The 14,000-nt window shown below is 52.4% G+C and overlaps 1 protein-coding gene across 2 annotated transcripts in view; it reads left to right on the plus strand.

Annotated features, from left to right (window-relative positions):
- The window catches only part of MAP6 (microtubule associated protein 6), a 32,089-nt gene extending 21,115 nt beyond the window's left edge, over positions 1-10,974 (plus strand). The window contains exons 3-5 of one of the 2 annotated variants that reach the window (XM_027699812.1): positions 246-442; positions 6,340-6,401; positions 6,589-6,806. In XM_027699812.1, the coding sequence (XP_027555613.1) occupies positions 246-442; positions 6,340-6,355 (213 nt within the window). In that variant the 3' untranslated portion in view covers positions 6,356-6,401; positions 6,589-6,806. Of the gene's footprint in view, positions 1-245; positions 443-6,339; positions 6,402-6,588; positions 6,807-10,707 lie in introns of those variants that run through there. The other variant, XM_027699811.1, reaches the window with a different exon arrangement.
- Positions 10,975-14,000: the final 3,026 nt, after the last annotated feature.

The raw sequence follows: 14,000 nt of genomic DNA on the forward strand, positions 1-14,000 counted from the left end.
ACGGGCTCTGCTGGCTCCAGGGGCTCTGTGACTCCAGGGCATCAGCAAAGGAGCTGGCCATTTGCAACCCAGCATGAGCCCAGCTGCTCCCCTCCTTCATGGCAGGGCAGAGCTGAGTGGATACGGAACATTTGTGCTGTTTCTGATCTAAATCCTGTTTTCCACCTGTCCTTGTGTCTCTCTGTCTCTGTCTCTCTCTCTCTCTCTCTCCTTGTCTGTTGTCGTTTTGCCTGTCCTCCATGCAGGTGGAAAAGCCTAGCATAAAGCCTTCCAAACCAAAAAAGACCACAACAAGCCATAAACCCCTGAAAAAGGCCAAAGACAAGCAGATTGCATCTGGCCGGGCTGCCAAGAAAAAGAGCGCCGAGACCTCCAACACAGCAAAGCCAGAGGACAAGGAGAAAAGTAAAGAGATGAACAATAAACTGGCTGAGGCAAAAGAGTAAATGTCACTGCACTTTCCTTTCTTACTCATTTTTTTTCCCCTTTTCTTTCTTTTTTCCTTCTTTTTTTCTCCCCCCCCACCCACTTGATTAAATAAAGGCCACAAAATTAATTAGAGGCTTCTAATCTGCTTTTTGTTCTGATTGTATTAGAAGCTTTTCTGTTTTATTTCCAAGGAGGATTAGGGAATCCTTGTTTCTGAGGTCAGGTTGTTCTGCTTTGCCTGCACAACACGGCTCTGCACAGAGTGAGGGACGTGGGAATGCACGAGCAGGGCGTAGGAGATGGAGGTGATGGATCATGGTTGCACCCAACAGCCTGGCCCTTTCCTTGGGCTGGTCCTTCAGGGCTTTGCCAGCGTGGAAGTGCCCGTGGAGCCATGGAAGGGCTCTGCTCTCATCCCAGGAGGCCCTTTTGGGTAGGCCCTTGTTGGGTCGTGTCCCACTGGTGCCGGCGGGTGAAGGGTTTTGGAGGCAGAGAGGATCAGGTTCATTCGTGGTGCTGTGGATCCGCTGGGAATCCACCAGAACCAGTGGTGTGGAATCTGCTGGGAATCCACCAGAACCAGTGGTGTGGCCAGGAGTGATTCCCCCTGGTGGCACTGGTGGGATTTCTGCTCCGAGAAGCAACGGGAAAGGAGATCCCGTGGAAATAAAGGGCCAGATCCTCCCCCAGGGTAGCTGGGGGCAGGTCCAGCTGCATCAAGGCAGCTTCACCCTCAACACCACTTGAAGTCCTTGATTTTAAATAAAAAAACTGAGTGAGGGAAGGCGCAGAGAGCAGTGAAGACTTTCCAAGCCCATGGCAGGTTAGACAGGGTTGTCAGCACGTTGTTCTTCCCTATTCTTTCCCCAAGTTGTGAGCCTTTTTAGTTATTCCCAGTTTGGTTGGAATCTTGGTCTGCTTTTTTCACTCCTGGGGTGCCAGCAGGCAGAGTTAGGTTTCAGAAAGAGGTTTGGTTTGCAGGGGTGCCCTTCCAAGAGGTAGAAAGAACCGTGTCACCGAGGTCGGCTGGAGCTGTCAGCCTTTGCTGTGCTGATCCTTCTGGCTGCTGGGGTTCATGGGGGCTCATAAGCATCCCAAGAGGGCCACAAAAAGAGATGCTGGGATGCCTAGACTCCCTCCAGACAAGATCTCAGGGTTCCAATCCTATTTACTGTGCCCCTTACTCCAGGAAATCCCCACGCCCAGTTTGGAAGCTCTAAAGATGTGACCTGGCCCTGCAGGTCACAGACCTGGCCCTGCATCCCCCAGAACCTGGCTCACTGCAGCAGTGGGAGCTGGGAGAGCTGTGGTCCCAATCCGAATTTATTGTGCCTGACTCCTGGATTGGGTCCTAAATACCTGAGGACTTATCTTGATCCCACCAAACCGAGCTGTTAAACTCTCCCGTAGCAGAGAGGCCTCAAGTCAAGGTGCAGGGTTCTCATTATTTATTTTGGCAGCCCCAAAATTTCTCTCCTAACACGAAGTCCAGCGTGAAACTCCCGGAGGACAATTGGGAAGGACGAAGAGAGAGGTGGGAGGTAGGGTAGGGAGGCATTGGGATGAGGAAAGTCTCACTGCCCAGGGTGTTTTAGGGATGTGAAACATAACAGAGAAAGGGACGTTTTGGGAGGATGAGGAGCCCCACTTTTGGGGTCTCACCCCGTTAGGATTGGGGGTTTTTTTTTGGTGGGCTCCAAGGCTGCGAGGGAGTTTCCCAAGGGGAGGGAAGCTCTGTGCTGTACAGGTAGTGAGGTTTGCTGGCCTTAGTGCTGAGTAAGTGCCACGTTCAGTGTGTCGTGTGACGTGTCCCGTTTGCCTTGCTGACAGCCTGACCCCTCCAGTAGCAGTGAGTGTAGTGTTCTGACCCCAGTGGTGTGTTTCCAAAGCTTAGCTGTGTTAGAACTGTGTGCTATGAGCTAGTCAGGTCGTGTCTGTGGAAAATATATATTCATATATAGAAATATATATATATATTTAAACCTCCGCTGTTTGGGAGGAAACCAGGGAAAAATCCTCCAGGAAGTAAAACTGTGGAAAATCTTTGTGAATGTAGTGCTTTTTTTTTTATTTTATTTTTTAATTTTGATGTGCATGCCCTCATGGAGATGCTGACCTGTGCATACTGACCATTGCTTTCCTGAGTGCTCAGAAGCCCCTGCAGCAGCTCAGCTCTGTCTCCAGCACTGAGCTGGGGGAGAGGGGCGTGCTCACAGCTCTTCCCACCCTCAAGGGACAGCTGGCCAGAGAAGATGAGCTCCCAAGGCTTGGTGTGATTCCTTGGCTTTTGAGGTGCTTCATGCACCTTCCCACTCCTCAGTAGCATCCTCTGCTGTGGCAGGATGTGGCACCAGCCCTGAAGGTGATGTGTCACAGCAGGCAGGACACGTCAGGAAGGCACTAGACAGTTCCCAATAGCCCAACACACCGATCTGAGAGAAGGACAGACCACACAAAACAATTTTCCCTGCTATTTTTTGGCCCCCAGTGTCACATTGAAAGGGACACGTTCACGCTTTGCCACCGTCTCACCTTGAGTTCAGGGGGAATTCAGCCCTTGGCTTCAAGGTTAGCTAAATTTTGCCCAAGGAACATCATTCAGGTGCTCAGACCACCTAATCAAAGCATGTTTATGACTCTGGATCAACTGCTGAACATCCATGAGCTCTGGGGTTGCTCCTTCTCAATGGAGAGCATCCATCCCAGTGTCTGAGTGAAACGTGCCCAGCGAGTGGTCACAGCATGGCTTTGTGTTCCTTAATGCAGGAAGTTTTTTGGTGGCAGGGGGCTTGGATCTAGGTGCTCTTCAAGGCCCTTCCAACCCAAACCATTCCATGAGCTCAGGACAAAGCCAGGTATGAAGTGTCAGCCAGGGGTCCAAATTCCCACCCTCGGAAGGAACTTCCCAAGGGCCATCAAGTTGCCTGTTTTGGTCACCTCTCTGAGGGTGGGATGGATGGTCCTTGGAGGGTTTTTTTTTCTAGGAGACTGGTAGGGCCTGGAGACCCCCCTCTCAACAGCAACAGGACTGGGATAGACATCCCTGGGCTGTGCTCCACGTGCAGCAGGTCTCAGCATGCATCCAACCCCCCCCCAGCACACAGTTAGCACTGCACTGAACGCCAGGAAACGCAGCAGAGTCGAGCCTCAGGGGGAAACCCTGCACACCCTGCCCTGCCCAGGCTCTGTGCCCATCCAACCCACTCAGGTTTATCAGAAAGGAGACCAAATCTCTGCCGTTTTCCAAGTTCACTTCGGGCTCTGAGCTTGTCGATCCCGCTGGGAAACCGCTCTGCTGTTCTGTGTTTGCAGCTCCCACGATGCTGGTCTGTAATTATGTTCTGCTTTCCTTGTAAAAAAAAGAAAGAAAGAAAGAAAAAAAAAATGTTTTGCTTTTTACCCTGTGTGAGAGTTCCTGTGCTGTCTGTTGCTTGCTTTTGCATTTTTCACTGTATTGTACTGTTACTCCTTTCTGCAAAAATGGTGCTAATTTGCTGACTGAGCTCCTGTTTCTCTGACGCTTCGCACACCAATCACCTGCTTCTCCATCCGCCCGGTGCCCAGACCTGGCACCCACGAGTTCCACAAACTTCTCGCCTCTCGGAGGCAGATAGGAAGTGTCTAATTAATATTTTGTGGCCTGGGTTCGGTTGCATATCACGGGTTGTCTCCTGTAAACGTGTTGAGCACACCTCCTCGTGGTGCTTTCTCCTTGTTGCTGTTCTGATGAGAGTCACACACACACACACACACACAGAGACACACACACAAATTAATGTATAGCCAATTGATTGTGACGTGCTTGTGATCTTTGCTTGCTCAAAGGGTTCTTTTTCCAATGATAAATAAATGCTGAAGACGAATACCACCTCCTGGAGCTTGTTTTCTCAATGAGAAGCACAGTTCAGTGAAAGAAACGCCCTTCCAGCTGAAATCAGGCTTGTGTTGTTAGAACTGCCCCTTCCATAGGCACAGCCTGACTCCCTTTAGGTGGCTGCTTACCCCAGACCAGCCTGGAGCACTCAGAGGGCAGTGAAGCCGTGGGGGTGGAGCAGGTTTGCCTTTATTTTCCATGTGAGCTGTCTGTGAGCAGAGGATCTGTGCAGTGAGAGCCCTGCTGAGCCCTCTCGTGCCCACCTTCAGTGCTCAGGGAGCAAACCCCTCGGAGAGCTGGAGGGAGGGGAGGTGATGTGGAGGAGGTGACTCGATTGCACATCCTTTTCCAGTGTTAATGACACCTTTCCAGCTGCCTACAGCTTTGCTTTTCTCCCCAAACCAAGCCTGGGCAACCTGGTCTAGTGGGAGGTGTCCCTGCCCGTGGCAGGGGGTTGGAATGAGATGAGGTTTAAGGTCCCTTCCAGTCCAAACCGTTCTGGGACTCTGTGGAAACCACCTGAAAAGCCCATGAGGGGTCGAGGGGCTGTAAATCCTCACTGAAAGGATGTGGCAAGTTCTTGGGTTGAGCACTTTGAGAGCCTGTGGAAATGCAAGGCTCTGATTTTATAGTAATGAAAGTGTTGGATATCTGGAGAAAATGGTGGTTGTGAAAAAGCAGGGCTGGGGGCACAATTTTATTTTAAATGGTGACCCTAATCTTTTTTTTTTTCTTTTAATTAGCCTGCAATTTTGATTTTTTAATCATGTTTTCTCTTTTAATCCCCACCAACCTGAAGAAAACTATTGTATTTTTGAGCAACCTGGTTCAGTGGAAGGTGTCCCGTGGCAGGGAGTTTGCAACTAGATGGTCTTAAAGGTCTATAACTCTGAAATTTCTCCTCCACCATAGCTCTGTTACCTCCCTGGAGCACCAACCCTTCCCTGCCTTACTGCTGCTGGGGGCTATTGCACATCCCTGCCTGGTTTACAGATCACTGCCTGAATTTATTCCACCTGCTGATATCAGTGCTGCTTTCTGATGTCCTGCTGCACCACCCTGCCTTCCCTGTCCCTTCCCCACCAGCTCCATCCATCCATCAGCCACACACCCCTGGGTGACCTTTGCAGTGCTCCAGCTGGGGCTGTAGGTCAGGGGATTCACCATTTCACCCTCCACAGCTGGTATTGGAGAAAATGTTCATTTTTAAAAGATCTGTCGTTCTTGGGGCTTGTCTGTGACGATCCATAATGGCCAAAAAAGGTCCAGGGGCTTTTCCATGCTGCAGCACGGATGGGGACCCCACCTGCTCCCACCCCAATGGTCAGTGTTGGGGTCTGGGGGAGGGCACAAGGAGGGGGAGAATAACTGGAATTTAAAGAGTCAAAAGTCTTCTTCTCGAACTCTTGATAATGGAGCATCTTAGGGGTGTTTTCTAGCCTAAATAATGCTGTGATCTGAGCGTGGCTTTGCAGGGGTGTCACCCTGCCTGCCCTGAGCAGCCCCACGAGCAGTGGCCTCCATCCTTCCCCTGTTAATGAACTGCTTTTACACACCTCGTGTGCACACCTGGGATCCTTGTGCAGGGGGGGATGGGGAAGTTCCCCCTTGATACTCCCCATCCTTCCATTCCAGTCCTGGGCACAGGACTGGGATTTATCAGTGTTGACACTTCCAAATCTCTGAGCTTCCTCTGGAAACCTCAGGGATGGTTGTTACATCCCTGGCTGGTGAAAGGACGAGTGCAGACGTTTCATCAGCTGACATGTCAGCCCTTGTACAAGTGCAGCCTCTTGTGTGCTATAATATTCTCTGGATTTAGGGTTTATTTAAAGATGTGCCAGTGCAGGAGAGAAAGGGACTTTTTAAGAAGATGCCTCTGTCATAAGTTGTGTCTCCCAACATCCGAGGAATAACTGCCATCCCCAAGAGTGGCATCAGCTCCAGAAGAGGAGCCATGCAGGAAGAAGAAATTCTCTAGTGTGAACAGGATGCTATGGATGTGCTCAGCTCTAAGAACAGTGTCTTTTCCACAGCTGGGAAGTACTGTGATGTTCACACATGGGCTCCAGCTCTGCCTGGTTCCAGCAGTGCCCTGGTAAGTTTGATCCCACTGGGGAATTGTCCTTGTACACGTGAGCTCTCTGGGCTGGGAGCAATCCCCCCAGTGCCACGGGGTCTGCTCCCAAGCTGGGGGATGTGGGATGGGGGGTGACAGAGCTCTGAGGAGCTGGTGGTCTGCCAGGAACTCTGAGCTGCTTGTGAACACCTCATTTCTGTTGCAGGGTGCCTTGGGAACAGCCCCCTAATCCTGACGGTCCTGTGGAGAAGATGTGAGGCAAGGATGAAAGAAAATCCTGCTGATGGATTGAAGGCATCTTTCTGCTTCCCAAAAGGCCAGCTCTCCCTGCAGGGTCTGCTCCAGGGAAGCCCAGGACCAGCCACCGGGAGAATGATGGATGAGGAGCAGTGACAGACCTCAGTGACGTGTGAGAGCCCTGAGGGATGATAACTGTGCCTTCAGTGTCTCCAGGGGTGTGAGAGGTGGAAGGGGGAAGCATTTCTGCCCCCTCCCTGTTGTCCCCTGCCCACCCTGCCCCAGCCTGTGGCATGCAGCAGCCCCAAGCCCCCGAGCAAAGCTGGGTCTCCTGTGTCTTCCTGGGGGGACCTGCACGTCCTGCCTGGCTCTGGGAGGGGGCTGGAGAGCTGGCTCACAGCAGAGGGTGAGGGGCACCAGGCATGGCACGGGGTGGAGGGGATCCCACCACGCAGTGGGTGGCAGGTGGGTCTGTCTTTAGCAGTTAAACAGCACCCAGGAGAACTTGGTGGTGCCAGGATAGGGAAATCCAGAGAGTAGCCCCTGGCCTTTGGGCTGAGCTGCTCCTTGGGCTGGTTCAGGATTTAGGACCCAGCTGAAGACAAGCTCAGCTGTGGCCACCTTGTTTGGAGCCAAGGGATTTGCCCAGAGAAGCTGAGGCTGCCCCTGGATCCCTGGAATTGTCCAAGGCCAGGTTGGGCAGGGCTTGGAGCAAGCTGGGATAGTGGAAGGTGTTCCTGCCCGTGCAGGGGGGTTGGATGATCTTGAAATCCTCCCAGACCATTGTGCTGTCCTGTGATTTATCAGCAGGGACACGGGCAAGGCACCTTTGATTTCCTGACACAGATCATGCTTAGGAGCCACAGGACACTGGATGTCCCTGCCCCCCTTGCCCCTGCTCCCGCCCCATCCCCAAGTTCCACTGCTGATCACACACCCCTGTCCCTGCTGGCTCCTGCCCCTGCAGCCTGCAGTGCCCTCACCCCTGCCAGATCCCATGGTGCTGTTCCTTTTTGCCTTCAAAATCATTTCCCCTCCCTCATCCCTGCCAGCTCTTCCCTGTCTGTCCCACAGCTGCTTCTCCAACGCTTTGCTTTCTCCCCCGAGCACCTCTGCCCTCCACACCATCCTGAATTCCCAGCTCCACCAGGAGCCTTGTCCTTCCCGTTCCTCCCAGCGAGTGTCTCGTGTGCTGTCTGTTGGACTGTAAAGCCTTTCTCTCTGCCTGTACCGGGTGATCTCACTCTCTGCTTGGAATAAACGATACCTCACCCACCAACTGCCCCTTCTCTCTCTCTCCTTTCTTGGTGTGGCTTCACTGGATGTGTCTGCAAGTGCCTCGTGTGTCTGTCCCCGTGGCCAGTGGAGTGGAGCAGTTGTTCTCACTGCTGCCTCTCTCCCCACAGTCTTTTGGGGTCACTCTGCTCGTGCTTTTGTCCTCTGGCACCTTTGTTTCTCTCTTTTACAGCCCCAGGGACGAGCTCTGCTGGCAGCGTAGGAGCCCGGCACACTCGGAGCTGCAGCACCTCCTGTCCCTTGCAACCCTGGTGCATCTGATAAAGAGGTTGGCCTCCCTCCAGCTCCCTGCAGAGGTGTCCTGTGCTGCCAGGTGGCTCAACATATGCAGCAGGCGAGGAGAGTGAAGGAGAACTCTTGTAGCCCAGAGCAGAAGCAGCTGATGGTAAAGGAACGTCATTGCTCTGGGACAGAGAGCAGCGGGCACAAGTGTGCCAGTGCAAGGCCAAGCAGATGCATCTCCCAGGGCAAGCAGCAGAAGCTGGCTTGGCATGTTCCGGAGATGGATGCCCAGGAGGTTTCTTGTGGCTCGGAAGGTGCCCTGAACATTTGCTTCCTCCATCCCAGGCCAGGACTAGATGTGCCACTGAGGTCCCCAGCTGACCTTGGGGCTCCACTGAAGTCTTCTGGCATCTAGATTTGTGCCAGGAGAGCTCTGGAAGAGCTTCTCTACCTGCTGCTTTGCAGGCAGACCTTGGTTTGAACTCTGAAGGGCCGAGGTCCTTGTTGCTCACCTCACACCTGTGTCAGCTCAGATCTCACAACCTGGCACCTTCTCCTGCTCCAGATCTTGCTGGCCCCAAACTGGGGCAGGTTTCCAGGTCTCCCCCAAACTGTGCAGTGGCAGCAGCCCCTCTGGTTGCTGGGGTGCAGAGCAAGGCTGGAATGCTGCCTTGCACCCTCCCAGCTCCCTCTTGCCAAGGGCCAGACCTCGCTGTGCAGCCCCGCAGGGAGCAGCCAGGGCTGGTCCTGCTCTGCATCCTCTGGTGGCCCTGGAGACAAAAATGGAATCACCTCCTCCTCACACTCCTCTCAGTTTGGAATGAGCTTTACTGGGACAGACAGTCACACAGTTGTCTGTATCCAAGGCAAACAAAGAGGAAACCAGGGGATGGAGATGGAGATGGAGATGGGGATGGAGATGGAGATGGAGGTGGAAATGGAGGTGGAATGGAGATGGGGAAGGGGATGGGACGCAGACTCTTTCTTCTCCAGAAGGCTGGGTCCTAGCCTGAAATCCATGGCTGAAGGATGCAGCCAGTCATGGGAAGAGAACCAGTAGATTAAAATGAAGAACATACACTGCATGCACCAGCTTTTGGCCTCCCAGTGCTGCTGAGAAGTCCCCTGGTGACTCTGGCAAGGGCTCAGGAAAAATGTTGATGGATGACAGAGGGTTTATGTTGCTTCAGAGCTGAGTTTTTGCTCTCAAAACTCTATTCTGAAATGCAGGGCAGCAGCAAGAGCGGGGTTGGACACCAAGGGAGAGGTGTTGGCTCCCCTGGATCATCACGTACACGCTGGCACAGGACAGCCTGAGCATTTTCCCCTAATCCTCTGATTTATGGTGCTGGGTTCACCTCAATCCCATAGGAACTGGAAAGAACTCAGCAGATTTCCTCCCAACCTCTGCCAACAGCTTCTGGCAGCAAAGGGCTCCTTGTGGTCAGCACACAGGGCAGGGCCAGGGTGAGGATTTGAGGGAGAGCTGTCCTGCCAGGGTCCTCCACATGGTCCTGCCAGGCTCCTCCACATGGTGCTGCCCCACGAGCCTCCTCTGCAGGGATGGTTGGGACTCCTATGTCTGGGCTGGGCTGGTTTCATGGGCCAAGGAGATGGTCACCAGCCACTGGCCTCCTGGCTGTGGTGTCAGCACCTCCTTCCCTCCTCTGAGCTGGAACCATTCCCTGCACAAAGACAGCGTGGGGCTGGGGGGTGAATGGGCATCTCCACAGTGCCTTGATGCAACCACCGTGTAAAGCTGCCCATTTGAAAGCCAAGCAGGTTTCTCCTGCCTCTCCATCTGCTCTCTGCCTTCCTGCAGCCTCACAGATCCCTCCCCATCCATCACACCTCTCTCCTCATCGCTGCAGATCCTCCTTCTCTTTCCTAATGAAGATTGATTCCCTTGTTCCCTGCAGCTCTTTCCTTCCCCATCCCTCCCTCTGCGCTTCCGCAAGACCCAACCTTTCCTCCAGCACCTCAGGTACAGGGCTGGCTCCAGAGCTGATCCCAGCAGGCATCCAGTGCCTGGATGGATCAACCCTCACCCCCTGGTGTCTCCTGGGGGGCATGGAAGAGGAGGGGTTAGGGTGTGTGGGCTGGGCTTGTTTTCCTGCTGGCTGTTTTGAGAGGAGCCAGGTCCTTCCTGAGCAGCACAAGAACTTGGGTCCCCTGGGACAGGGCTCCCAGCACCCACCTCGAGGGGAACAAGCTGCTGCTTTGGGAGGTGTCAAACCCCTTCCATGCAGGTTATAATCAATTGGCAAGCATGTTTTTTGGAGCTGATGGTGGGCATGGTCCTGCTCACAGCTCAACCAAGGGCTGCTCGAGGAGTCCAGAGCCCCGACCCTCAGAGTTTTGTGGGCATCCGTGGGTTTTGGAGCAGCTCCTCACAGGGCCCAGGGCCAGCCTCACCAAGCAGCCTGAGGACACATCAAACACGTGCCTGGGGGGCACTGCAGGGCCCCTGGGCACGGGGGGCAAACCCCAGCCCCGGGGTGGCAGCGTGTTGCCATCGCCAGCTGATCGCTCCGACGGCTTTGCAATGATGCTCTTTCTCTGCTTCCAGGACCCCTGAGAAAAACCCTGGTGCTACAGAGCAAGAGCCAAGTACCTTGGTGCAGGACCAACCCTCGTGAGGTCGGGGACTCCTCCGAGCAGCCTCTGGAGCACACGGATAGTCTGCATGGAATGTGTGTGACCTGGCCTGGCCTCCAATAGAGCCGACGAGCAGAGCTCAGTGACACCTCCTCCTGTCTCTCAAGCACGTGGAGTTATGTCACCAGGAGCTGTGTGATGAAGTTTAGCATGTCTGTGCCTTGATGTAAGTACAGTAAAGTCAGAGAAAGAAAAATGGGTCCAGTTCTCCCTTTATTTATTCGTAGCTGTGAAACAGCACTCGGGTCTCTTACCAGTATCCATTCTAAATCTACTCCTTCAGTTTGTACCCACTCCCCCTTGGCCTGTCACTCCAGTTCCTGTTGAACAGCCCCTCTCTGGTTTCCCTGGAGCCCCTTCAGAACCTGGAGGGTGCTGTGAGGTCTCCACAGAACCTTCTCCTCTGCAGGGTGAACAGTCCCAACTTTCTCAGCCTGTGCTCCAGTCCCCTTACCAAGTGCTGGACAAGACACCAAAACTTGCTGGCCAAATCAGTGTTTCTTATCAGCATATTTTCTAAAAAAGTGTTTAACTGAAAAATTGTGAAGTACCAGCTGGAATTGCCATAGGAAGAGTTTAGATGTCTCATGGTTGTTGGGTATGCCCAGATTCTCTGGGTGAGGCTCCCTAATGTCCAGGAGGTTGGACTTGATGCTCTTGAAGGTCTTTTCCAACCTTGATGATCCTATGATTCTACAGGATGCATGTGGCACATGGTGGGGGGTGCAGCCCATCCCCTCCAGAGGGCATGGAGCCCCCAGGCTGCAATTCCAGCAAGGCACTGGCCCAGCACACTCCAGGAAACACCTCCAGGCTTGGCCTGAAGTGTTATAACACTCAGAGCTGGGATTAGGTTTATTTTCCTTAAAGCCCTGACTTTGAGCAGAAGCTTAACCCTGCTTTTCCTTCCCAAATGAGTTATGCAGGGAGGTGGGGAGGGCTGTGCAGTGTCCATGGAGTGTGGCAGCTCCAGAGGGTCTGGTTTGCTGGGTCTAGTTCATAAGAAAACTGCCTTGGGGTGGGAGAAGTCATCCAAGTATTTCAAAGTGAAAATGTGAGTCCATAACACACCTCCTCCTCCAAAGTACTCCTCCCACACAGCCCCCTGTTCTGTGCAGGAGTTATTCCAGATGGCTGGACCACCTTTAGAAGGAGTGGATGATTTAGGAGATCCAATCTCCTTCTCTTGCACTGGTCACTTCTATTTATCCCATGATGGTCAGATCCCAAGAGCTGTACAAACATGGGACAGAGACACCCACCCAGAAGGACCTGGAAGGAAAACCAGGAACCTAAAACTGCCTCAAAGCTCCCGATGTTCACATTGTGGTGAATCCCCTCCGGTAACAGGGAGGTTGGAAAGAACCTCCTTGTTGAAGGGATAAAACACAGAGGAATATTTGTCAGGATGTGGCTTGTACAAGGCAAGAAGGAATTGGAGTAAATCCAACCACTGAACCATTGCAAAGCACCTCTGAGAAGATGTGAATAGTGACTAATGAACTCCCCAACACAAAGGCTGGAGATTACATGCCTGGGAATAATTGCCTGGCTCGGTAGCTGAAGGGTCCATGATTAAGTAATTAACTTTTTTTCGGTATATAATTACAATGATTGCACAGTTATTAGAGAGGAGACCAGTCCAAAGCTCCAGTGCCGGTTGGTTGCCTGCAGGAGGTTTTGCTCCAGTTCCCTGGAGCTGCTGGTGTCCCAGGAAAGCAGGACCTGGCTGTTGCTCTCAGGGCCCATCATTTGTCTCTGAATCAGAGGTGCCCACCATAGATCCAGTCAGCCAAGGATCTTATCTGTGCACAATTCTTTGCAGTAACCCAGACATCCATGGTGGAATATTTAGGAAAAAAGGATCGTTTTCCCACCAGTGTCTGATTTTCAGGGAGGCGGCTCAAAAGCCCACCCAAACATTCACCAAATACAGACATTTTTTCTGCCTCTTCAGCTCCCTGAAGGTGAGAGCAGGAACAAGGGGCCACCAGCTTTCATTTCACCAGTGGAAGATGTAGGGAAACATGTCTGAAGTAGGAAGGGGAAATTTCACAGAGGTAGGTTTTGAAGCAGCAGAATTGATTTAAGTGGTGGTCCAGATCAAGGCAGAACAAAACATTTGTGTAACCCATAAGTAGCCACACGTTTTCCCACCAGACTGGGCACAATATTTCAGGCAAACCAAAAACCAAAAAATTCATTTTGCCACAAGCTGGAATATTTACTGTTTATTATGAAAACACAACGATTTCTGTGTCCTGGCAGATTCTGTTTCCATTGCTGATATTTCTCTCCCCTTCCTCCTGGTTTAACTGCTCTCCTCAGGCTCCTGCTTCCTTCCATTTCTTGTTCCATTTAGCTTTTCTTTCCCTACATAATCTGTCCTACTCAGGGTCCTCCTACTCTCAGAATTAATCGAGTTACTCAGTGCACTGCCCAGATAATTTCCTGCCGTGCTTTTCTTTTCGAGATTGCAAAGTCTTTGCAGCTGGGTCCTTCCCTAATTTTGTGCCCTGCTCAAAAATCTTGGTCTTATCCTGGGGTATTACTGTAATAGACATGATTAATAGGAATTATCCTCCCACCAGCAAGCTTAATTCCGTGCTGCTGAATTTTGCATGCCGGCTTTTATCATCCTTCCAGCCTCAGCAGAGCTTTGTGGCAGTGGTGCAAATGTGCAAGGCTGAGGGAGAGGAGGGAATCCCCCAAGCAAGAAAAACCAAGGCTGAAACGGGAGCAACAGAGGAGACCAGAAATTTAGGGCAAGGAAATTATAAATTAATGCGATGGAGGGAAATAAAGGCAGGAGGCAAAGTTTGCTGTTCCCCCCTCCAGGAGCTGGGTGATAACACTGGTGAAGGGAGGATATATTCTCTGGAGAAGAGGAGCACAGGGCTGGAAAAGAAGACTGAAGTGCTCAGCAGAGTGTTTCAGGCTGGATGTCACCTTTTGCAGGCCCCAGGTTTCACAGCTCTGAGGACATGGGCTGATTTTTTGGGGAGAAGCCTTGACCAGGGGTGAGGAGATAAAGTTCACAGGAGATGCTTTGTCCCCCAGCAGCACTGGGAGCACGGGCAGGGATTAATGCTGCAAAGCTCCTTATCTGATGGGATATTTCCATTTAATGAGGCAGCACTGGAGGAGCTCAGTGGGTGGAGGGAGCTCCCAGACACATCCATCCAAGACCAGGGCAGGACCCAG

The sequence above is a fragment of the Neopelma chrysocephalum genome, unplaced genomic scaffold, assembly GCF_003984885.1.
Source record: "Neopelma chrysocephalum unplaced genomic scaffold, ASM398488v2 Primary Assembly neopelma1_141, whole genome shotgun sequence".
Lineage (NCBI taxonomy): Eukaryota > Metazoa > Chordata > Aves > Passeriformes > Pipridae > Neopelma > Neopelma chrysocephalum.